This window comes from Eupeodes corollae, chromosome 1 (genome assembly GCF_945859685.1).
Source record: "Eupeodes corollae chromosome 1, idEupCoro1.1, whole genome shotgun sequence".
Classification (NCBI taxonomy): Eukaryota; Metazoa; Arthropoda; class Insecta; order Diptera; family Syrphidae; genus Eupeodes; species Eupeodes corollae.
Genome location: NC_079147.1, coordinates 149,558,563 through 149,586,071, shown reverse-complemented (window position 1 = coordinate 149,586,071; position 27,509 = coordinate 149,558,563). Strand labels below are relative to the sequence as shown.

The 27,509-nt window shown below is 31.2% G+C and overlaps 2 protein-coding genes across 2 annotated transcripts in view; both read left to right on the top strand.

Moving 5' to 3' along the window:
* The window catches only part of LOC129938480 (arrestin domain-containing protein 3-like), a 378,789-nt gene that overhangs the window by 307,070 nt on the left and 44,210 nt on the right, over nucleotides 1–27,509 (top strand). The window lies entirely within an intron of this gene.
* On the top strand, nucleotides 13,914–25,099 carry LOC129938477 (arrestin domain-containing protein 17-like). The gene is made up of 4 exons (XM_056046082.1): nucleotides 13,914–14,255; nucleotides 23,433–23,788; nucleotides 23,858–24,413; nucleotides 24,478–25,099. Exons 1-4 carry the CDS (start codon nucleotides 14,144–14,146, stop codon nucleotides 24,909–24,911), a joined length of 1,458 nt encoding a protein of 485 aa, XP_055902057.1. The 5' UTR covers nucleotides 13,914–14,143; the 3' UTR covers nucleotides 24,912–25,099.

Here is a 27,509-nt window from a genome sequence, read left to right as displayed (position 1 = left end):
CCCTGCCTGTGCCACCTTAATTTAAAAAAAAAAAATAATTTTTCACTTTCTGTGTACTTATATCGCTGAAAAATTGTCGAAAATTGGGTCTCTCGGCTTAAATTTACTCTAGCCAGCCATGGCCGGTTCTCCAAAATCATTTATTAAACATAATGGCCAATGAAAATGAGATTTATTTCTTCTTGAAAACTTAAAGTTAAAAAAAAATGTTGGTTATGTTTTATGAATACATTATTGTTTTTGATTACTTTAAATATAATTGTATTCGTAACTGTTAAAAGAATAGTTAAAGAAATAAATAATTGTATTCAAATATTTATAAGAATTCTTATCACATACAAAATGGCCTTCTTGTTTCAACCGTGCGTCGTTGCTTAATTTCGAAAATTTAAAAACATTCGGCTTAGCAGATACAAACTTCTTGTAGTCAGGGGTCTTTAAAGAAGATGGGGATAGATTGCTTAAAATTACCTTATCTTATTTTCTTTTTTTTCACAGCTAGAAGCCCTTGAAGCTATTAGCTTTTAAATATTGTTTTGTACATTTACGTAAAGTTCAAGAAACAATAATAATAATTATAATAATAATAATAATTTAATTTTTTAAGTATTTTACGCCCCCTTTGATTGAAAAGAATTGATTCGATATGTTTTTAGTCACCGTACGATTTTAGCAAATAAAATTATTATATTTAAATTTCTAAGCTCAAATTTGATTAGCAATATTTTATTATTATTTTATCAAACATGTTTTCTAAATCAAAGACCCACAGCTGCACCATTAAATCGCAATAACTTGAAATGGCAAGGGTCTTCTCTAATACTTACTAATAATTAAGTTTTATCGTCAACATGTGTATTATAATGAATTAAATGTTTGATTTTCGTCAGTTGCTTTGTGTAGCCCAAAGTTGGAATAAACAAGTAAGACCATGCATCGTATGGAATAAAAATAAAGAAAGTTATTGATTGCGAGTATAAAATTATAATAGAAAAGAATTTGATTCAAAAGACTTTTTTCATATCAATTGCGTATAGCTTTAAAAGTAACATTTTGAGAATATACTTGAAAGCAATTGTGTGGTCAGAGTGGAGTGGCGTCTCGCCTACGTTTGAGAGAAAATAATCAAAAATATGTTTTTAAAGTCAGTGGGTGTGTAGTATATGGATGCCCAAATGTATAGCCAAGTAGTTTGCTAAATTTAAGTGTGGAGACAAAAGATTCTCATAATCTGTCATCAAAATTCTTTAATTTGTATTGATTAGGGCGTTCCAACTAAGTCAACCAAGTCAACTAAAACTAAGCGTATTGAACTATAAAACTAATTATGTATGTTGCAAATACAGAAATTACAATTAAAAAGTTCTGGAGCCAGAGTTGCCAGACTTTTGACAAGTCGATTTCCTTTTTTTCATACAAAAGTTTTTTTTTTCCCCCATACTCGTAGTCCTAGTTCTATTTCATCTTTCTAGTTTCTCAAAATGTCGATCTTTCATTTACAATTTAGTATGGAGATTTCCGTAAGGGGTCCTGTTTTCAAACTTAGTTCTTAACATAGTTTTGTTCAAATTTATTTCCGAAAAAGCCCTCTCAACTCTTGCTCCACTGTGTGGAAGAAAATAAAAAATGTATGAAACCAATTTTTGTCATATTTTGGAAACAGTTTTTGAAGATCACTAATCTCAGATTGAGTAAATGAATGAGAAAAATGTCTACAAAGGGGAATTAGCGAAGAATTAATCATATTTTTTAAATTCGGGGAGCTTAAAGATTTATCCGTCATCAGAAAAATTGAATCGCTCTTTTCTTCCTACAGCTTTTTTAAACAAATTAATTTCAAACTCACTAAATTCAGATCGTTTTGATATGAGCATCTCATTTAAAAATGGGCACAGGTAAATTTCTTAAAAAGGTAAAAAATTACTTCCATCATTCGAAATAACTTCAAAAACATCAGAAAGATTTGCAATATATTGTTTTGACATAAAACAGTCTACAAGTGTTTTGAGCTTTATTTAAATTTTTGACTAAAGTAGATGTATTCTAACATCTTTCAACTGCATTTGCAAGTCATGTTAATTATAAAACGGTAAATACAAAATTCAAGAAATTGAAGTAAGGGGTTGACATTGAGAATGTACATTTTGCTTGGTTTAGAGTTACAAAAATCCTGATATGTTTTTGTTTGAATTTGCTATACTCGTATAATGGAATTTGTTTTCTGTTTTTCCTATTTTCTACATTCTCTCTAGGGTCGAAAAAATTCTCCCGTTTTTTGGTATCCTTGGCTGGAGGTGAAAATGTGTACAATGACACAAGATTACTTCAAAATTCGCATTTTATTTTTTTAGATACAGAAATGTTCAAAATTTATCTGGTGTGGAATCGGCTAAGGCAATTGTTGATAAATGACAGTCTAAGGTGATAGTCAAATTGATACCTTAAAAGCTGTCACATAACAAAAATGTGATAGTCATTTGCCTACAAATATGTCGTTTCTGAATAGAGCTACTAGACTCTTACAGAAAAACGGATGGAAAATTTGTTCAGTTATCTTTTTTAGGTACATACAAAAACACATTCATGTGACGGACAAAGCTTACGACATTCGAAAAAAAAACACGAGAAAAGTAACAATGTTATTAAAACACAGCCAATTTAATAATTTTATTTAGATATTTTATAGAAATCATTTTAAAACTTCACCATAGCAATAATGAGTTCTGACAATTCTAATCGAAAAGCTCGGTGATAGTCAATTTGACTTTCAAAAATGTGTTAGTCACTTGTCACATTAGCCGATTCCACCTCTGATTTAACCTTTTAAAAAGTATAGTTCTTTGTTGTAATAAGTATTGAAGAATTTGTTATTTTTTAAGCATTCCTCCTGCCTTAGCGGGGTATACTCGTATATATGTATGTATATCGTATAAGAACCCGTAGCGTGATGGTGAGTGCGTTGGACTGACACAGGTGCTGTTCTGGTTGATTTGGAAAAGACCTTTGACACCGTATGGTTAGAGGGTCTTTACCTAAAACTGAGAAGGCTTGGCATAAGCAAGCCATTGTTGTATATACTTTATGATATGCTTAACGGTAGAAAGTTTGTTGTCAAAAGTGGCAATATAACTTCTACCACAACATTCACAATTAAAAATGGTCTTCAACAGGGAGCGGTGAATTCGCCGATTCTCTTCAGCATTTAAACCAGCGATCTGATAGGTAGTCTTACAAAGGCAATTGCGTACGCCGACGATCTAATTGCGTACAGAACGGCCCGTAAGATTGAAGTTATTAGAATTCTATTGCAGCGTGATTTCGACAAGATTCAGCGATATTGCGACGACTGGAAACTGAAAATAAATGTCCAGAAGTCGGAGACAATTCTGTTCCGAACTCCGTTGGCTGGGGCCACGAGGGATACGTGTAAGAATTGGCGCAAGATGGTCATCATTGATCTTCACGGGCAGCCATTAGCGAGCAAAAGTGTAGTGAAGTACCTCGGTATCTGGTTAGTTCAGTATTTATATTTCGACAGACATATAAATGCTGCTCTGACCAGGGCCAGAGGAGCCTTTGCTCTGACGAAACGGCTGTTTTTAAGCAGTCGACTTGACCCCAGAGTGAAGGTAATTTGCTACATGGCCCTCATACGGCCAATGATCGTTTATGGCTGTCCTGTGTGGTTCAACGTTGCCCCTTCCCAGATGGAGAAGTTTCGGGTGTTTACGACGCTGTACCGGCTTATTTCGAACAGCCGAGTCTTCTTATGTGCATTACTATTCTAACGAGGTCCTATACAACGGGGCTCGAATCAACAGAATTGACAATTTCGTGATAAAACTCGTTCGAGGTCACATTGCAAGAGCTATGTCTTCGACCAACAATTTAATTTTCGGGGCGTTCTATCCGATCGACGAGTATTTTGAAAGTGCTCGCTTGAGCGGCTTTATTCCACCAGAGCCATTCCTCTTTTTAGACAAATGCGGTCTGATACAGGATAAATTGGCAGTTCCGTTAATCTACCACGTCAGATGAAGAACCGTGGATAGGCGACTCTCGTACAATCGGGACGTAATGGCATAAGGTGGAGCGGAGCTCCTTCGGTTCAGTAGGGCTGTGTCCGAGCCGGACCGAACTGATAGGGTGAAGCAGGAGAACCAGTTTTGGTGGCTTCAATCGGCACTTGATAGTGGGTAGTGGGGATGGGGTTTAATCCTTGGCCGGCTTACATACTTGTTTTATAGTTTTAGGGTTTAGTTTTAAGTAGAATACGCATGGTGGCACAAAAAAAATACAAAAAAAAAATTAAAAAAATTAAAAAAAATAACAAAAAAAAATAATAAAAAAAGAAAAAAAAACATGGAATATAAAAAAACAAAAAAAAAAATTTTTAAAAAAATCCTTTAAATATAGTAAAATACAAAAACAAAAAACGTTACATTTGCTGCTGTGGTTGTTCTAGTTTTAAGTAGATTATAGGTACAATAGGTAGTTTAAGTTAGTTTAAAGTTTTATATTAGGGACCTTATTTAAGTAGTTTTTAAGCAAAAATAAAAAGGATATTGATATTAGATTTAAATTTTCTAATTAATACAAAAATAAATAAAATTGAATTGAAGTTAAAATAGATCTTAGGGCCGAAAGGCATTAGTAGTTAGTGTTATAGTTTAACTTAGAGTGTCTGTATGGGACCATTAAGTTAGTTGTAAGTTATGGATAATTAGGGTAGTTTTATGAATGTTTGTCTAGCTGTAAGATAGGTTTAAGAATGAATTAAAAAAATGAATTTAAAAAAAAAAATTAAAAAAAAAAAAGTGCGTTGGACTGTCATGCATGGGGTGTCCTGGGTTCAATCCCTGCCTGTGCCACCTAACTTTTTCACGTATACTTACTCTTGCGAGGAATTGACAAATCCTCCAAGAGTAATGCTTGTCTGATTCAGCATATAAACTGTAGGTCCAATCCAACTCTGACAACATTACTCGCACACGGGAATGGTTGAGAGTTGTAAGTCACTAGGCTCTGGTCCTTCATGGATTGTTGCGCCACCTAATTTTTTTTTTAAGATCAAATATTTTTTCAAGGCCCATATTATTGAGTTTTCTGACACTAGTTATACGGAAGTAGTAGATAGATAAGTGTATCGCGTCTTAAGATTTTTTAAAGATTTTATTTAAATACCATAAGAAACTTAAGACTCGTAGTACTCGAAAGCACTTTAAAACTATAAAACTTGGATCACTATATAACATTAATAATAATAACCTATTATTTTATTTAATAATAAAAAGAAGTGCTCTATTTTATTGTTGTCAAATTTAAATATTTTTAATTTTTATTTCAGATTCTTTCATGATTATTGAATCTTAAATAACTCAAATCACGATTTATTAATAAAATGGATTTTTATCGTATACTTATGATAAAAAAACAACGAAGAAGCTGAGATGTCTGTCGGTTTGTCTTGTATGAGATTAATAATTTTAAATCTAATATATTTCTTTGTTCTCTTAATACTTGATTTGAAAACCATTTCTCTTCAGTTTTTGTCAGTTTAAATTTTCAAAAAAAAAAGAATTAAGCAAAACTATCAACAATATTTTGCATATAATGGAATAGTTTACTTTCAAAACTTATTTTTGCTAAAGAGATTTTTTGTTGAAAACCAATTTTTAGCATTTCTTTAAAATCTGTATTTTTTATATAAACAAATACAGATTAGATTTTTCTAAGAACAATATCTTACGTCACGAGATAGCGAAAATCGGATATCAATTTTTACCAGTTATGTGTACTAAACGGTGATTTTTTAAGAGCTTGAGAACTTTAAAAAAAAAAAAAAACGCATAAAATTTGCAAAATCTCATCGATTCTTTATTTGAAACGTTAGATTGGTCCATGACATTTACTTTTTGAAGATAATTTCATTTAAATGTTGATCGCGGCTGCGTCTTAGGTGGTCCATTCGGAAAGTCCAATTTTGGGTAACTTTTTCGAGCATTTCGGCCGGAATAGCCCGAATTTCTTCGGAAATGTTGTCTTCCAAAGCTGGAATAGTTGCTGGCTTATTTGTGTAGACTTTAGACTTGACGTAGCCCCACAAAAAATAGTCTCAAGGCGTCAAATCGCATGATCTTGGTGGCCAACTTACCGGTCCATTCCTTGAGATGAATTGTTCTCCGAAGTTTTCCCTCCAAATGGCCATAGAATTGCGAGCTGTGTGGCATGTAGCGCCATCTTGTTGAAACCACATGTCAACCAAGTTCAGTTCTTCCATTTTTGGCAACAAAAAGTTTGTTAGCATTGAACGATAGCGATCGCCATTCACCGTAACGTTGCGTCCAACAGCATCATTGAAAAAATACGGTCCAATGATTCCACCAGCGTACAAACCACACCAAACAGTGCATTTTTCGGGATGCATGGGCAGTTCTTGAACGGCTTCTGGTTGCTCTTCACTCCAAATGCGGCAATTTTGCTTATTTACGTAGCCATTCAACCAGAAATGAGCCTCATCGCTGAACAAAATTTGTCGATAAAAAAGCGGATTTTCTGCCAACTTTTCTAGGGCCCATTCACTTAAAATTCGACGTTGTGGCAGATCGTTCGGCTTCAGTTCTTGCACGAGCTGTATTTTATACGGTTTTACACCAAGATCTTTGCGTAAAATCTTCCATGTGGTCGAATAACACAAACCCAATTGCTGCGAACGGCGACGAATCGACATTTCACGGTCTTCAGCAACACTCTCAGAAACAGACGCAATATTCTCTTCTGTACGCACTGTACGCATTCGTGTAGTTGGTTTAATGTCCAATAAAGTAAACTGAGTGCGAAACTTGGTCACAATCACATTAATTGTTTGCTCACTTGGTCGATTATGTAGACTATAAATCGGACGTAAAGCGCGAAACACATTTCGAACCGAACACTGATTTTGGTAATAAAATTCAATGATTTGCAAGCGTTGCTCGTTAGTAAGTCTATTCATGATGAAATGTCAAAGCATACTGAGCATCTTTCTCTTTGACACCATGTCTGAAATCCCGCGTGATCTGTCAAATACTAATGCATGAAAATCCTAACCTCAAAAAAATCACCCTTTATAAGAAATTGATTTTTAATTTAGTTCGGTTATACATACAGTGGGTCACATCAGCTCATTTAACCCATTCCTTTTTCATAAATTGAAAACTCAAAACATCATATTATATTTTACTTTATTAAAACAAAACAAATGCAATTTTGCAATGCTTAATTGTCCCACAGTTTCTAAAAATCAGTTAAGCCTGCACAAAATTAATATTAGCGGTTCTTATTTCGTACATGTCTTTGCATACAGAAATATCAGTTTTGGTTAGTTTTCATGAAGGATACACGTGTTACAACGACGAGGGGAAAACGTACAACAATTAAGAAGCGTGTATTAGTCCTCCATCATTACCTTAGGCTTTTTCGGAGAGAAAATGCAGAAATTTGTAATATTCCTGATTGGACGGTCAAAGATAAACGGTGATTTTTTAAGAGCTTGAGAACTTTAAAAAAAAAAAAAACGCATCTCATCGATTCTTTATTTGAAAAGTTAGATTGGTCCATGACATTTACTTTTTGAAGATAATTTCATTTAAATGTTGACCGCGGCTGCGTCTTAGGTGGTCCATTCGGAAAGTCCAATTTTGGGTAACATTTTCGAGCATTTCGGCCGGAATAGCCCGAATTTCTTCGGAAATGTTGTCTTCCAAAGCTGGAATAGTTGCTGGCTTATTTGTGTAGACTTTAGACTTGACGTAGCCCCACAAAAAATAGTCTAAAGGCGTCAAATCGCATGATCTTGGTGGCCAACTTACCGGTCCATTCCTTGAGATGAATTGTTCTCTGAAGTTTTCCCTCAAAATGGCCATAGTATCGCGAGCTGTGTGGCATGTAGCGCCATCTTGTTGAAACCACATGTCAACCAAGTTCAGTTCTTACATTTTTGGCAACAAAAAGTTTGTTAGCATTGAACGATAGCGATCGCCATTCACCGTAACGTGGCGTCCAACAGCATCTTTGAAAAAATACGGTCCAATGATTCCACCAGCGTACAAACCACACCAAACAGTGCATTTTTCGGGATGCATGGGCAGTTCTTGAACGGATTCTGGTTGCTCTTCACTCCAAATGCGGCAATTTTGCTTATTTACGTAGCCATTCAACCAGAAATGAGCCTCATCGCTGAACAAAATTTGTCGATAAAAAAGCGGATTTTCTGCCAACTTTTCTAGGGCCCATTCACTGAAAATTCGACGTTGTGGCAGATCGTTCGGCTTCAGTTCTTTCACGAGCTGTATTTTATATGGTTTTACACCAAGATCTTTGCGTAAAATCTTCCATGTGGTCGAATAACACAAACCCAATTGCTGCGAACGGCGACGAATCGACATTTCACGGTCTTCAGCAACACTCTCAGAAACAGACGCAATATTCTCTTCTGTACGCACTGTACGCATTCGTGTGGTTAGTTTAATGTCCAATAAAGTAAACTGATTGCGAAACTTGGTCACAATCGTATTAATTGTTTGCTCACTTGGTCGATTATGTAGACCATAAATCGGACGTAAAGCGCGAAACACATTTCGAACCGAACACTGATTTTGGTAATAAAATTCAATGATTTGCAAGCGTTGCTCGTTAGTAAGTCTATTCATGATGAAATGTCAAAGCATACTGAGCATCTTTCTCTTTGACACCATGTCTGAAATCCCGCGTGATCTGTCAAATACTAATGCATGAAAATCCTAACCTCAAAAAAATCACCCTTTATTTCTTGCAGATTTTAATTTGTATAAAAAAAAACTGACAGTTTGATTTTTATAAAAACTGTACTGAATGTAAAATAAAAACAATATTTTTGAAAAAATGAAATTAGCTTCAAGCGAATATTTTTAGTTAAGATTTTACCAAATTTTATTAATGTTTTTTTATATTTATTTTCTTTTTTGTAAAAATACTGTCAATTCGAGCTTTTCGAAAATTTTACTAAATGTTGAAAATTATATTTTTTAGAACATGAAATTAAATTTAGTTTCCAAAAAGATATTTTATTCCAAAATCAATTTCTAGCAATTTTTAGCAATGTTGAATTGATTTTATTTTTCTCAAAATTCTACCACATGTCAAAAACGTTATTCTTCGTTGCAAAAAATTATTTTTTAGATGAAATAGGTTTTTGTTCGTAAAATAATCGAGATGATAACTATTTCTTTTTTTTCATATTTTGTATGTACATATAAAAAACCTTTAGTTGGATTTTGTATCAGTTTGGTATAACTTCACAATTTAGATGATAAAATTAAATTGAAGTCTTTAGCGTTACTAAATAGTTCGTGAGATATTTAAGTTAACCAAAATGTTTCCTTTTTTTAATTGCTTTGCTAAAAAAACCAGCCACTCATTCTATTGCGAGTACTTTCTGCATTATTATCTGCATAACAAAATTCATTTGAAGTCTAGGAACCTTGAAACGTCGAGAAATGTCAATATTTTCAAATTGACAAATCGGACCGATACAATAACTTCCTATTGGAAGTTACAAATTCCATTTTGAAAACAGTTTCTTAGACGTTTTCCAAAATTTAAATTATATTGATATTTATAAAAATGAAATAAGTAAATAAACGAATTCAAAATATTATTTTCTTCTTTGAAGTTTTAAAAGTGCATTTATACAAACATACAAATATTTAAAAGGAGCCACGTGTTACAACGACGAGGGGAAAGCGTACAACAATTAAGAAGCGTGCATTAGTCCTCCATCATTACCTTAGGTTTTTTCGGAGAAAAAATGCAGAAATTTGTAATATCTGGAATAATGGGACGGTCAAAAAATCAACCGTTTTGTGCCCGGAAATCGAGTTGGTAATATAGGAAGAAATGCTCCAAATAAAATATTAATTTCCTCGGATGGACGATATATTGTTCAAAAAGTGAAGCAAAACACCAAGTTATCGGCACCAAAACTGGCTAGCAAGATGGAGAGTATGTTAGGTAAGTCTTGTTGCGCAGAAACCGTCCCGCGCATTTTAAAAAATAGTATACTAAACTAATGGTCGTAAGCAATAAAGCCCAAAAATGAGCTTGTCGTTTGAAGTGTGCAAAAGAGCACATCACTAAGGATCCAAAATTTTGTGAGGAACAAATTTAAGGCTTTGGATCCGATGGGTAATCCTAAGTATAGCGCAAGAACAATAAAGAACTGCAGGACAGAGAAAACATTCGAAAACGAAAAATTTCGAGCAAAACCGATCTAAAGACTGTCTTAATTGAAGAATAGGTAAGTTATTCCCTGATATGACCACAAATTTGTTGGAATCAAATCTGAACCTTCTTAAAACAGTTATAATGCAACAGGGGGGAGCATAAAAAATATAAGAAATTAAAGAAATTATCGTTTAAATTTTGTACATTTTTTTTAAGCGGGTGAAATAAGTTGTGACATTAAAATATCGAATACATTTTGTTTTCGTTTCTTTTTATAATGGAATTAATGAATGAAGGTATATTACTTAGGTTCAAAAGTCAATTGACCTTTCTGTGTTTTTTTATTTTGATTATAAGATTTTTCGTTAAGGAGCTATACCCGTTTGAATTCTTTAAAAAGGGGTAGGTTAAATAAGCTGTGATACACTGTAAAATATTTCGTGATAGTCTCATTAGGTCATTCTAATTTCAAAAACAACAAAAAAAAATCTGTGTATATATACATAAATTACATTAAACGCAAGTTTTTTGGCTCTGTTTGAAAAGTGTCGAATATGGCAACACTCTTACACTCTCATAACAGGCTTGCCAAGTTAACCGATTAGCTCGTAAGAATATATCAAGATACATACGTATGTGCGTTTGTAAATAAATCTTGGCAATGCTTTAGTTTTTGGGGATTTTTCCGTTATACAGTTGCTCATGTATCCAAAGAGTCTGTCTAAAATTACTTCCAGAATTTTAAAATTTATTTGGAAAAAAATTTGTTAATTTTGTAGATAAATATGTATGTATAATTTTATATGTATACAATTGTTCAGTAAATAGAAGTAATATTATACGTTTTACATTTAAATTTCGAAAACAAATGATGAACTGTTTTCGAAATATTGTCGAATTGAAAATTTTGAAATTTCGCGACGTTATAAGGCCAAGAAAATGCGTGGGTGTTTTTTTTACCATAGAATTTAAAAAAAAAGCTGAACATTTTGGTTAACCCTAAATATCTCACGAACCAAACACGCTAGAGACTTAAGTTACTAAGTTCCCATAGATGTCTGTGCGTGCAAGTGTACGTAAGTCCGTACGTTCGCGACTTTTTTTTCGTCGTCCATAGCTCAAGAACAAGAAGAGATATCGATTTCAAATAAATTTTGTTATACAGATAATAAGGAAGAAAGATACAGAAAGGGCTCTCAAGAAAATTGAGTGGGTGATTTCTTTTACCATAGCAGTTTGAAAAAAAGGTTAAAATTTTAGTTAACCCTAAATATCTTACGAACCAAAACCGCTAAAGACTTGAATTAAAAAATCCATTTAATTTAATAAAAAAAAACGTAAACAAAATTTGTCACCTCCAAAATTTTAAGACTAAAATATGATTTAATCTCAAAAACAATTTTGTGCATAATGACAGTTTTTTGTAATAAAAAATAAAAATCTAAAAAACAACATTACTCAAAGTTGATTAAAATTGATTTTCAACTCAAATATCTTTTCAAAAATTTGAAATATTGGCTTTAACTTTATTTTATCTTATAAGAAATATTGTTTTCAACATTCTCAAAAATGTTGAGAAAAATCAAATTGACATTTTTTATACAAAAAAATAAAAACCAAAAAAAAGATTAATAAAAGTTGGTAAAAATTGTTTTTCGATTCAAATATCTTTTCAAAACTTTGAGATTGTGGCTTTAATTCGCTTTTATCTATCAAAAAATATTGTTGTCAACATTCAGTAAAATTGTGAAAAAAAAATGTCATTGACAGTTTAAAAAAAAAAAAAACGAAAAAAATTAACAGAAGTTGGTAAAAAATGATTTTCGACTCAAATATCTTTTTCAAAAATTTGAGATAGTAGCTTTTACCTAATTTTTACTTATAAGAAATATTGTTTACAACATAAGTACAAATTTTGAGAAAAATCGAATGGACAGTTTTATTACAAAAAATTTAAACCTTAAAAAAGAGTGTATAAAAGTTGGTAAAAATTGATTTTCGACTCAAATATCTTTTCAAAAATATGAAATATTGGCTTCAAACTAATATTATCTTATATCGAATTGACAGTTTTTTTACAAAAAATTAAACTCTAAAAAAAAAACAATAATAAAACTTGGTAGAAATTTACTTTCGACTCAAATAGCTTTTCAAAAATTTAAAATAATGGCTTAAAACTTATTTTATTTCACAGAAAATATTGTTTTCGATATTCAATAATTTTTACAATAAAATTTATCAGTCCATTTTTCCATAAAAAATAAAATCTACAAAAAATAGTACGCAAATTTGGTAAAAATTGATACTACTTTTAAGCAAGACAAATCGACAGACAAGTTGGGAAGTTATCAGTGTGGGTTGCATCCCAGCCTCTTTTTAAATTTTATATTATATACTGAAACGTGATACCAAACCAGAATGTTTTTTTAGGAAAAAACACTATTAACGGTTTTTTTATAAACCAAAAAACACTGAAGACAAAAAACTTGTCACCCAGAAAATTGTGTGAATAAAAAATGATTCCATCTCCAAAATTATTTTGTGCCACGAAAAATAACGTTTTTAACATCTGGTAAAATTTTGAGAAAAATCAGAATTATAGTTTTTCTTATAAAAAATAAAAACTTAAAAGAAAATGTAACAAAAGTTGGTAAAAATTGATTTTCGACTCAACTATTTTTTCAAAACCTTGAGACATTGGCTTTAAACTATTTTTATCTTCTAAAAACTATTGTTGTCAGCACTCAGTAAAATTATGAGGAAAATCGAATTAGCAGTTTTTTTACAAAAAATAAAAACTTAACGAAAAAACTATACTAAATCTTGGTACAAATTTTCTTACGACTCAATATGTTTTAAAAATTAAAAATATTGCCTACCAACTCTTTTTACTGTACAGAAAACATTGTTTTCGATATTCAGTAGTTTTTTTTATAAAAATTCAACAGTCTGTTTTTTCATAAAAAAAATTAAATCTACAAAAAATAGTAGGTACGGAAATTTCGTAAAAATTTATGTTCGGGTCTTGATATCTCTCAAATTAATTTCATTCATCCAATTTGTAAAAATTTATGAAATGCTACTACAGTTGGTAAAATACTGTTTTCGCCTAAAAACCTATTTAACAAAACTAAAATTTCAATTTACGAATTTAAATAGACGAAATCAACTTATATACCTAAAAACGAGATAGATAATGTTATTTTTATGAAAACAAAATTTATTTAACTTATTTTTAAGGTAATAAATGAACATGAATAAAATGTTTACATTTTTGTATTGGTATCATATTTATTTTCGGCTAATTCAAGACGTGGCAACCCTGACTCATAAACTATAAACGCGACTAAAGTCTATACACTCAGACTCAGTATACTATTTATATCTATGTGTTATACTTATATAATCATGTTTAAAGAAGATACGGAATGAACGTCGTGATGGCGCATGACAAAAATTCAGATTTTGGTCTCGCCCGGCTTCTTCGTTGTTGTTTGTTATGTTTATGTTAATGTTTATTAGAAAAGAGAACGCTGGTCTGGTGACGTCATCCTGCAATATGCTCCCAACGAGAATCAAAATCTATCAACATTCAACATTAACAGAATGCAAAAAACCACTAAAATTTTAATTATTCGACGATTAGATACTTTGTTGTTTATTTCTATCTAACGAAAAAAGCCGCCAAGCTGCCGTGGTAGACGTAGAGCGTAGAGCCCAACCAAACCCAAATCCCAACGCGAACGCCAAACAACCAAACGTTAAATTAAAATAGTCGTCTTCAAGCGATAATCGAGGTCACTTGGGAGAGCTTGCGGCGCGGGTCGTTAATCTTTTTATGTATTTTCATGCGAAAGATATACGTTAAATAATTTATTTCTTATTTTCGGTCTTGTGAAAAATGCCGTCATCATGCGCATTTATGTACGATCACCCAGATGCAGTGTATTACAGTGGAGATGTTTTAAATGGAAAAATAATTCTTAAAACCGATAAAGTAAAAAATATTCGGGGTATGCTTTAGTTTACATATTTTACTTAATAATGTTAAAATATTTTATTTATTGAGTTGAATTAAATAATTAAAATTTTGTATATGGTGAATTGTTATATTTGATTCCTAAGATCAGTGCAATTCTGATCGCAAAGTGCAACTAAAATTGATAACTCTGATCAAAAGAGCGTAGTGTCTCGTGTTGTGATGATGAGAAAAGTTTATGCCAAAGAGTATATCTTAATTTCTTCTCTCTTAATTTTATATTTGTTTCTCTTTTTTTTTAAACTTGAAGTGGTTGAAAGTAAGAAGACCTCAAAGTTTTAATTGATACATTTAATTATTTTGAGCGAAATCGTTCATAGATAACCAGAAAAACAATAACAAAGTATCTGCTATAAAAGTTATGTAATAAACGCAACTATTTAAGTATCTATGGGAGTATAAGTATATTGAATATTAGGGTGAATCAAATTATTTTGTTTGAAAATTGAATCAATACAAAATTTAAAAAGAGGCTGGGATGCGACCCACACTGATAACTTCCCATCCCGTCTGTCGATTTGTCTTGCTTAAAAGTTTGTCTATATGTATTTTTACCAAATTTGAGCACTATTTTTTGTAGATTTTATTTTTTAAGAAAAAACGGACTGTTGGATATTTATATAAAAATTACTGAATATTGAAAACAATATTTTATCTGAAATAAAATAAGTTTGAAGCCAATATTTTTAATTTTTAAAAAGCTATTTGAGCCGAAAGTAAATTTTTACCAAGTTTTAGTATTCTTTTTTTTTAGAGTTTTATTTTTTGTAAAAAAAACTGTCAATTCGATTTTTCGCAAATTTTGTCCTAATGTTGAAAACAATATTTTTTATAAGATAAAATTAGTATGAACCCAATATTTAAAATTTTTGAAGAGATATTTGAGTCGAAAATCAATTTTTACCAACTTTTATACATTTTTTTCAGGTTTTTTTTTTTGTAAAAAAACTGTCAATTTGGTTTTTTTTCAAAATTTTTCCTAATGTTGAAAACAATATTTCTTATAAGAAAAAATTAGTTAGAACCTATTTTCTCAAAGTTTTTAAAAGATATTTGAGTCCAAAATCATTTTTTACGAACTTTGGTTAATTTTTTTTCGGTTTTTAATTTTTTGTACAAAAACTGTCAAATCGATTTTTTTCAAACTTTAACTGAATGTTGACAACACGATGTTTTGAAAGATAAAAGTGAATTTAAGCCAATATCTTAAAGTTTTGAAAAGATATTTGAGTCGAAAATTAATTTTTACAAACTTTTATACATTTTTTTTTAGGTTTTTATTTTTTGTAAAAAAAAATGTCAATTAGATTTTTCTCAAAATTTTATCAGATGTCAAAAACATTATTCTTCGTTGCACAAAATTTTTTTAGAGATGAAATCATATTGCAGTCGTAAAATTTTGGAGGTGACAAATTTTTTTTTTCAGTTTTATTGATTTATAAAAAAACCGTTATATTGATTTTTTTTTCAAAAAATATACCTGTTTGGTATCACGTTACAATATATTATATGAAATTTAATTCAAGTCTCTAGCGTTTTTGGTTCGCAAGATATTTAAGGTTAACCAAAATGTTCACCTTTTTTTCAAACTGCTATGTTAGAAAAACCACCCACGCAATTTTCGTGAGAGCCCTTTCTGCATCTTCTGCCTTATTATCTGTATAACAAAATTTATTTGAAGTCGATATCTCTTCTGGTTCTTGAGCAATGGACGACGAAAAAAACGTCGCGAACGTACGGACGTACAAACGTACGTACACACGCACGCACAGACATCTTTCTAAAAATCTTTTATTTCGACTCCAGGGACATTGAAACGTCGAGAAATGTCAAAATTTTCAATTTGACAAATCGGACCCATTACAATAACTTCCTATGGGAAGTTAAAAATAGCTTTGAATCAAAACAACTAATCGAGCACCTGAGAACTTAAGATTCCTACTTAAAACTCACCATCACCAATAACTATACGTACTGTCTAAAAATACTCAATAACCAAGATGAGAATCTTAAGGGCCGACCCATAAAATTCGTCGAATGCGTTAAGCCAACGGATCCATTGACATTGACGTTAGAAACTGACCAAAATACTCCATTTACCAAAATGGGGATCTTTCGTACGTTTCACTCCCCAAAATCCGTTTGTTTACATTGTTGTATTTGTAATTTTGACAATTGCTGTACATATTTGTAATTTTGATACTGTCTGTATGTGTAATTTTGAAATCAATACATGAGAAAACCAACAACAAAACGACGCGGTGGGCTATCGGCACTTTGCAAAGCAACAACAAAGTGGGGAGGTGAATAAGTTTTTTTACAGATTTTTCTTTTTACTTTTTCCGATGAAAGAGTCAGTTTTAAGCTTTTACTCGGAAGTCATTTTATTGATAGCGAACCAGTGTACTTTTTTGTTTTGAAAAAGAATGTTCAATATCAGTTTATTATAACTATTTCATTAATTTACAATATTCACCACAAAATTCTTTAAATTACAGAATTCACCTCGGATTATTGTATCAAAGATGCGTTCGAAGAATCATCAAGTTAAGGGGCGAGTGCATTTTTTTCAATTCTACTATATGAACGGCCCAAGTATTATTTTTGAAAGTGATTTTCAATCTGTACCAAATTAGTTAATCCAATTATATTTATAGTTTGTTTTCCATAATTTAAACTTGCAACTATTTTTTAATTTCATTTTGATTAATAAATAATATTGTTGGATTTGAAAATAGCAATAAAATAAAACTCATTAGAAAGAGTGAAAAAAAAACACTTGCATACGAAATAATTTTTTCAATCATCTGTCAAACCCAAAAATTTTAATAAAAAGGAGAAATTTTTTGACGCCTTTTTTTTCTTATTATGATTTTCTCGAACCAGCATTTCGTTAAAAACAAATTAAAGATAATCACATCAATAAACTTGGTCCTTCGAGCCGGATTACTTTTTAATTTCAATTTGAAATAGTTCTCCGTAGATTTCACAATCATATCGAGTTTTCTGTGAATTTTCAACACCGGCACCAATCGATTGTCTCGCATCTGAGTACTAACATCAAATATCGTGCTATGCCACATGGTAACTACTCACAAATTATCCACTAATTCAAATCCAACAAATATTAAATTTAAAAAAAGGGTTAAAAAAAAAAAACCTTATTCATAACATTCTTGATTGATGGAATTATTTGCTTTCAAAAAACACCAATATTTAAAAAAGAAATCAGTTGAAAGCAAATGAAATGTAAATTTTATAAAAAATATCGTTTTGCATTCATGCACGACTCATTCAATACACCATGTAATATACATGAATGCTTATTGTTGACGTACAGAAGTTTTTTTTTAGTGAATTCACACAGTTTAACGCAAAATATAATTTTCATACATTCCTTAAATATGTTTAGTTACCAAAATTTAAGTTTTATTAGGTGTTTTTTTTTGGTATTCCATATATAGTACAGTGACAAATTGCCAACAAAACGATCGATAGTAGCCAGATTCTTGTACTTAGAAATTGGTACAACTGAGAGAAGATCCGTCAGAATAATAACAAAAAAAAAAACAACACACAAATTGCAGAAAGTTTTGTGAAAATCAAATGTTAAAATTATGTTAGCAAAAACAAAACTAACTAAAATTAATAAACTTGACAATTTCCAAGAAGAAATGGTAAGAAAACCCCTAGAAAGTGACATTTTATAAAAAAAAATCATTTAACAATAGCTTCAAGGAGGGGGTTTGTTCGTAGACCACTACATTAACATGTGGTGTTGAAGCGTGCTTGAAGATCGCCTCAATTCTTTATGTACATGAATCGAGTTGAAAAGAGCTTGATTTGACTCCATTCCCTTCGGATTGGAGTCGTGTCAAAATTTGAGAAGAAAAACCTTTGTGGAGGAGTTGGTTTAACAGATAATGCATTATGGTCTGTTTATTTGCATGAAAAATATAGTTTTGTTTTAGTCAAATTACAAACACAACTGGACATGGAGTAGATAGCTTATTCTTATATGGTGCTGAACTAATCAGTTCTTCATTGTTTAACACGAATCAAATTATCTCACTTAAACTTCATAAAAAACATCGAAAACCATTTGCATTTTAGAAAGTGCTGTCATACTTAATCATTTTTAAAACTTCTTGTGCGGTGGAAACACCAAAAAGATTTATTAAATCTGAACTGAGATAAACATTTGGTGGAAACATATCAAAACTCAATTATATTTTCTATTGTTTCCTCCATTTTCATTAACAAATAACTAAATAATATCAACAGTAGCAGATTGATTTTTTCCCCAATGGAAAACACATACATAATTGCACAAGTACTCAACGAACACAGCCATCGAGATACAAATGTAATATCAATCGTATCAACATTTGAGAACGAAATCACATGAGATCCATTCGATACTCGCATAAATGTCAAAACCCCATCCATAGTAAGATTCCACTCTATCTTTTATCGGTGTTATTCATACTATGGATATTGTTTTTGTTATTTGTGTAAAATCCTACTATACTATTGATACATTTTCCAATAAAACACGAGTATTATTGTTTGAAGGGTATGTTTAGTAAAAATGCTGCTCATAATAATAAAAAAAATTAATGAGTTTTACTTAGGTATATGTTTTTGTTTTTCTTAATATAATAAATACTACCATAAATTACATTTTATAAATGGAGAACATAAAAGAAAATATACATAAGCAATAGTTTTCAGATATGAAGCATAGGTTAGTGTTTAGTGTTTTAAGAAAAAAATTTAGCATTAATAGCAGCCAATTATTTCTTAACATATATAATTGATCACATTTTAAAATGTCTTCAAACTTTCATATGCAACAAATTTCGTAATTTTAAAATACAAAAATTATCAGGTCGATTAAAATAGCTTTTGTAGTTACTTTTAAGACTAAAATTGCACTTCCGAAACATCTCCACTACCAAATCAGACCAAACAATTTCCTAATTACAGAACGAGTACAAAAATAATAAGAAGAAACGAAATTTTTAATTAAACCAAGTTGTCATTTTTAGATTATAGATTTTTAGTATTCAAATTGGTTTAAAGTATCGTTTGCAATTAAAACAAATTTTTGGAAAAATTATCAGTTTTGTCCAATTCCATTTATAATTATGTTAGCACTTCAGATATTGTTGGTTAGGATTGTTTCGTTTTTGAACGCGGCCATGATACTTTCATAATGAAGCAATTTGATCGGCCTGAGGAGTAAATCCGAGAATGGGTTTGGTTTTTGCATCATTTCACGCACATTTGCTCGCATATAGTTCTCAGTAGCTTGCAGGCAAACCGAAATGTCAGTCTGAAATTCCCATCTTGTTAAATGAAGTATTTTTGGTGCTGCCACACTGAATACATTTCGTTGTTTGACAGTTTAATTGAAATTACTAGGTCTGTTTAATTTACTTAACCCAGTGCGTACTAAAGAACTGCAGATCATTTTATAGAACTGATAAAAGCTATACTTAATGTGTTTTTTCAGTTTACTAGATTAAAAAAATAAATGTCAGAATCGATGTCATAATAATTTACGAAAATGTAGAATAATAATGTGCAAGCTGATTTTTGTATTTTATTTACAAAAAAATCAGTTAACTTTTCTATTCGTTTTTTTTTGTTTATATTTGTATTTTAATTAGGCAGATACAATTTTCTCGATTAGGAGAAAAAAGATCAAACATCGCTGTCGTATAAAAGCAACCATAATATTTATAAGAAATTGAATAGTATTTTTTAAAAACCTTCACAAAAAAACACAATTTTAAGAGAAATTGAATTTTCGATAAAACACCTTTTACTATTGGCAACTAAACAAGAGTGAACAAACATTATCAGAACGAAGTCGCAGCACAGGGAAGCACCATATTAATATACATGTCTTTTATTGGCAGCTGATGTCAACGGATCAGCCGGAGAGAAAAGTTCGGCTACTTTTTGTGTTGCGTCCAATGTAAATGCGTTGCGAAGAAAGTGTGTAACCAATCGAAGTTGTCAGTCAGTTGTTTACGTTGCCGGAACGCATCCGACGGATACTAAAGCCCATTCCATTTGGACTGACATCCGCTTGCAAGATGCAGAGGATTAAATGTGAGAAAGTGTGAGTAAAGTTTAGAAAGTTTCGTGGGCGCGTTCGACAACAAACCATGCTGAAGTTCTTAAATAATGAGAATTTTTTTATAGTTTTTTTTAAATTTCATTTAAAATAGAATTTTCAAGTCTAAATTTATTTTAAAAATGTTTAAAAAAACGTATTTATTAATTTATTAGTGCCTCACACAAACAAAGCAATACTTTTCCAAAGATTAAATTGTCCACAATCAGAAACTCACCTTAATCATTTTTTTTTTAATATGCAACTTTAAAAATGCGAAAGACAACCAAAAGAGTGTAAAATTAAAGCACACAATTTCCCTTGCGAATTAATTGTTTGATGGTTTTGAAAAGTATCAAATCTTTGTCTTTTATACAAAGTTTATGAAAGGGGTATGCTCATTTTCGGCCCGGAGTGTACACCAATGAATTTGGTATCAAATTAAAGGTTGTTCCAAGCCGGATATATCTGCAAAAATATTTTGTCGATAACTTATGGTAGATCCGAGATATTTGAGATTGAAGTTCGAAATGTCCAACCATTAAAAATCAGCACTTTTTCGACATACATGGTTATTTGAGAAAACAAAAGGGTCAAAATAGCATTTATCGCGAAATTTGTTTTCTAATTGTTATTAACACTTTCAGCATGGGCCGCGGGTTACATTGCTCAAACGAAGAACGAGAGTTGATGAAAAATCTCAAAAATGAAGGCAAATCAATGGCGGAAATTGCAGGCCTAATGAATTGTTCAAAAAAGAAAGTATTTACCGCCATTAATTTTGAACAACAACAGGAGCAGCGCGGCAGAAAGCGGGCAACCTCCAAAAGGTTCGATGCCTTATTGGTACGAGAATCGAAGAGGAATCCATTTTTATCGTCGGAGGACCTTAGGAAGGAGTTAAATGCTCCAGTCACAAGCCGGACGATTAGAAATAGGCTTATAGAAATGGACTTGAGGGCGCATTCTGCAAGGAAAGTTCCACTGCTCAGCCAAAAAAATATTAAAAATCGAATCACTTTTGCGAAGGCGAATTCAATGCGGCCAAATTGGAAAAATGTCTTGCGGTCAGATGAGACAAAGATAAATTTATTTGGATCCGATGGAAAACCAAAGGTAAGGCGCCCCAAGAACACCACATACGATCCCAAACACACGATAAAGACCGTTAAGCATGGCGGTGGCAACATTATGCTTTGGGGATGTTTTTTCGGCTTCAGGTGTGGGACCAATTTATTGGATTAAGGATGTTTTGACGGCCACAGGTTACGTTGATATCCTTAAAAATATAATGTTGCCATTTGCCGAAGAAAATATGCCGTTAGTGTGGGAGTATATGCAGGACAATGACCCCAAACACTCATCCCGACTCGCAAAACAGTGGTTCAAGGACGACAAAGTCCATCTAATGGAATGGCCGTCACAATCCCCGGACTTAAATCCCATAGAGCATCTGTGGGGAATATTAAAAAAGAGACTTGGTGGATTTAAATCCAAAAATAAAGACGAGCTGTGGGAAAAAGTGCAGGAAGAGTGGTACTCCATTGAGCCCTTCACTTGTGCCAAGTTAGTGGACTCCATGGGTCGCAGGTGCACCGAAGTACTAAAAAATCGTGATGGCACAACAAAATATTAAAAAAAAATTATATTTTATTGTTTAAGTTTAAGAAAAATTGTGTTAATTAGTTTTAAGTCTATTGTTTCTATTTTTTTTTTTCCAATGGAAATAAATTGAGTTAATTTTTTGTTATTTGAATTTTGAATCAATTTTTTTTTTCTCTATTATTGAAAGCGTACTTCAATATACTTTAAATAAAAAATGTAACATTAAAAAAATAATGCATTTCAACGAAGAAAATTTAAACATTACCAACAAAACAAGTCGTTTCTATTATTTTTTCCATGACTGTAAATGCAAATATCTTTGGATACAGAAAAGTTAGAAAAATCAAAAAGGTATTAAAATAAAGGTGTCAAAAATATCTTTTAAATGAAAATAAAATAACATTTTTATGATTTATATATTTTGAGTTATTTTTAATCAAGCCTTTTAATAACAGCACTTTTTAGGTAAACTTTTGTACAATAATATCTTTTAAAATTCGATGATGATATTAATTTTTTTTGGCACCAATAAGTGGCTTAGTTTACAACCTTTATTTTCATATATAATTTTTTAGGGTTTTTTCAATAATTTATTCATTTTGACAATAATTATTTAAAAATATGCTCCTAAAATACAAAAAAATCTTATACCTATAATTGTAATTGTAATAAAAAATGTTTTCTAAAATAAACCTTTCGAATTCGACATAGCTACAAACTGTGAGTCTCCATTATCCCTGACATTGTTTACACAAAAGAAAGGTTGATAGTAATAAGCCACTAGACTCTGGTTCTCTATAATTTGTTGCACCACCTAATTTTTTTTCATCTCCTATTTGGATAATGCAGTTAAGATCAGTATTTAATGAACTTATCATATTCTACCGTTTAAAGTCCACTTTCGAAGGAAAAGCATGAGAATTTGAATATTCAAAACTGGGTATACTTACATCAGTTAAATCAACAGTGTTTGGAGAAAAAACGGATCCCTGATGCACACCAGTTTTAATTTTATCGATATCAAATTTAAAAGTCATTTAATACAACTTGCAGTGATTGTAAAGAAAGTAATTCATAACGAAGAAGAGATTCAGTGATATTTGCGATAAGAGACCTTGGTACCAAACTCTATAAAATGCCTTTGAAATATTCAGTGAAATAATCTAATCTCTTCAAAATGATGAATAGATTTGTTTCATAGTTCCATCTTGAAGTTGGATGATCATTTGTTTAAAACCACCTGACATAAAAAAAATTAGGGGGCTGAAGGTTCAAAAACTAATTTCCTTCAATTTTGTGCATATTCTGAAAATTCGAATTCGTATTTTTCGATTTTTTTTAAATATTTGAAATAAGATCGATTTGATTCAAATCAATTAATGTGTTCATTCATATTATATCTTTTTATTGACATTGTAGGAATTTATATAACAATCAAGGGAGAAGCAAAAGTACGATGGACAGAAGAGAAAAGCCGACATAATAGTTCTGACAATAAGACCGAATACTACACAGTTGAATACACAGCAAATCGAAGATATTTGCACTCAGAAACACTTGTTGTTGGTGGCATGGATTTGCCACGTGGTACGCACGAATATACTTTCACTACCCCATTACCACAACAAATTCCATCATCAATATCCGGCGAACATGGTCATGTATCTTATGAAGTTGAATTAAAATTGGACCGTCCTATGCGTTTTGATAACGTCTATTCAAACTGTTTCACTGTTATTCATCCATTGAATCTCAACTTGGATCCATCGTATTTGGTAAGTCTTATAACTTTTTTTTTATCTATAAAATACCAACTTTAATTTTTATTTCTATTTTACTTGCAGCAAGCTATTATCGAAACAGAAGAGAAGTATTTCTGTTGTTGCTGTTGTGCTTCGGGACCCATGAACTCCGAGTTACGCACTCAATTTGGAGGCTATGCACCTGGCCAAAAACTTAATTTCACCATTACTCTTGACAATGAATCCGATAGGGATATTGAAGAATGTACTGTGGAACTTGTTCAAAAAATATCCTTCCATAGTGAATCGCCTGAGCATAAGAGCAAAACAGTGAAAAACATTATTTCAACAGTGGACCTAAATGGTGCGAATAGATTTTGTAAGAAATTACATGAAGGGAGTTTTACGATCCCGCCCTTACCACCATCGACGATCGGTGGTGATGATATTATTAAAGTCTACTACTATTTGAGAGCTGAAATCGAAACTGGTTGCTTCAGTACCAATGAAGTTTTGCATGCTGGTATTACTATAGGAACTGTTCCACTGTATGCTTCTGCCACTAATCCTGATAATGTGATTACCGTTCAGCCTACAGCACCAATTGATAATATTGGGGAGGATGGAGGTGATTTGCCACCACAATATGGATCAGTTGGTAAGAACAATATTAGAGAAAAACATCATTTTGAGTGAATTATACAAATCAATAACATTTTCAGTTCCCCCATCTTTCGAAGAAGCTACGGGAATGAACAAACCATTTATCGATACAGATGCAGACGAACATCGGCAGCTGGATCCCTATGTGCCAAAATATCCAGTTTATCATAATTTTGCTACACCATCAGCGCCCGGAAATGATGAAATACCTTTGACAAAAGAAGCTGAAGCTAATCAATCATTATTGTCTTCGCAAGCTTCAGCACCACCTCCAATAGAAGGAAGCCCACCATATCCATCTGGTATTCCTTCGTCATCTTCACCATTAGGATTGCCTTATCCATCAGCGTCAGCAAACTTGACGGCTATACCAACGCTGCCTTATCCTGCTCAAGGTTTCAACGGAATGCCTGTACCGGGAACAGCGGCAAGAGTTACTAGTTCTGATGAACATCAAGAAGGGCCAAGCATAGGTTGGCAACCACTTCCTTAAGCTAAAAGCTTAACGATCCTGCTTTTAATTGTCATTTTTTTTACGAAGGCTTTGAATACAAATGATTTTATTTTTATATGTCAAATAATAGTAATCAGAACTTAATTTTATAAATGTGCCTGAAATAAATGTATGCAGTTTATGTAACGAGCTTTGAATTAAATATAAAAATCTATTTTTAGAGCAAATACATTTTTTTTTATTTTATCAAAATCTTAAAACTATCTTAAAACTAAACAAAAATTCTCAAAAAAACTAGCGTCAATTTCAAAAACTTAAAAAATAGCCCTATGTGGGTCTAAGTTAATCCATTATCTTATAACTACTGCCTTTTGACCTAAGAACAAGTTTAATGCTAAATTACGAGAACTTAATCTAAAACCAAGAAAATTTCTAAAAAAAACTTGGTATCTTAATCATTGTTAACTTCCCATAGGAAGTTATTGTAATGGGTCCCATTTGTCAAATTGAAAATTTTGACATTTCTCGACGTTTCAAGGTCCCTAGAGTCGAAATAAAAGATTTTTAGAAAGATGTCTGTGCGTGCGTGTGTACGTACGTTTGTACGTCCGTACGTCCGTACGTTCGCGATGTTTTTTTCTTCGTTCATAGCTCAAGAACCAGAAGAGATATCGACTTCAAATAAATGTTGTTATACAGATAATAAGGCAGAAAGATGCAGAAAGGGCTCTCAAGAGAATTGCGTAGGTGGTTTTTTTTACAATAGCAGTTTGCAAAAAAGGTGAAAATTTTGGTTAACCCTAAATATCTTACGAACCAAAAACGCTACAGACTTGAATTTAATTTTATATAAAAGATTGTAACGTGATACCAAACAGGTAAATTTTTTGAAAAAAATCAATATAACGTTTTTTTTTTAAATCAATAAGACTGAAAAAAAAATTTGTCACCTCCAAAATTTTACGACTGAAATATGATTTCATCTCTAAAACAATTTTGTGCAACGAAGAATAATGTTTTTGACATCTGATAAAATTTTGAGAAAAATCTAATTGACAGTTTTTTTTTATAAAAAATAAAAATCTAAAAAAAAACATTACTCAAAGTTCGTAAAAATTGAATATAGATTCAAATATCTTTTCAAAAACTTGAAATTTAGGCTTTAAGCTTATTTTATCTTATAAGAAATATTGTTTTCAACATTTTGAAAAATGTTGAGAAAAATCGAATTGACAGTTTTTTTTACAAAAAATAAAAACCTAAAAAAAATTTATAAAAGTTGGTAAAAATTGATTTTCGACTCGATTATCTTTTCAAAACTTTGAGATATTGGCTTTAATTTACTTTTATCTTTTAAAAAATCTTGTTGTCAACATTCAATTAAAGTTTGAAAAAAATCGAATTGACAGTTTTCTTACAAAAAATAAAAACCTAAAAAAAAAATTTATAAAAGTTGGTAAAAATTGATTTTCGACTCAACTATCTTTTCAAAACTTTGAGATATTGGCTTTAATTTACTTTTATCTTTCAAAAAATCTTGTTGTCAACATTCAATTAAAGTTTGAAAAAAATCGAATTGACAGTTTTTTTTACAAAAAATAAAAACCTAAAAAAAAATTTATAAAAGTTGGTAGAAATTGATTTTCGACTCAAATATCTTTTCAAAACTTTGAGATATTGGCTTTAATTTACTTTTATCTTTCAAAAAATCTTGTCAACATACAATTAAAGTTTGAAAAAAATCAAATTGACAGTTTTTTTACAAAAAAAAAAAAACCTAAAAAAAAAATTTATAAAAATTTTTCGACTCAAATATTTTTTCAAAACTTTGAGATATTGGCTTTAATTTACTTTTATCTCTCAAGAAATCTTGTTGTCAACATTCAGTTGAAGTTTGAAAAAAATCGAATAGACAGTTTTTTTACAAAAAATAAAAACCTAAAAAATATGTATAAAAGTTGGTAAAAATTGATTTTCGACTCAAATAGCTTTTCAAAACTTAAAAATATTGGCTTGAAACTTATTTTATTTCACAGAAAATATTGTTTTCGATATTCAGTAATTTTTATATAAAAATCCAACAGTCAGTTTTTTCATAAAAAATAAAATCTACAAAAAGAGTACGCAAATTTGGTAAAAATTGATACGAGTACATATAGACAAACTTTTAAGCAAGACAAATCGACAGATGGGATGGGAAGTTATCAGTGTGGGTCGCATCCCAGCCTCTTTTTTTTTTTTATTTTACATAAAACTTAAATGAATACTTAAGCTTCTTAAAACTAACCAAATCCAATAATACTACTTAAAATTACTTAAAACTACTTAAAAACTAGAACAGCCACGGTAAGCCTTTTTTTTTTTGTTTTTTTAACAATTTTTGTTTGTTGCCACCCTGACTGCCCCTAACCTAATCTTTAAACATATGAAGCTGGCCAAGACCAAACTCCCCAGACAACTTTAAATGACGTCCTCAATTTGGAGCCACCAAACTGGTTTTCTCCGAGAACAGTCCTACTGAACCGAAGGCACTCGGCTCCGTCCAGTGAGAGGACGTCTCGACTATAAAGGAGTCGCCTATCTACAGTTTTACGGCTGACGTATTAGGTTAGTGGACCCGCCTCCCTATCCTGTATC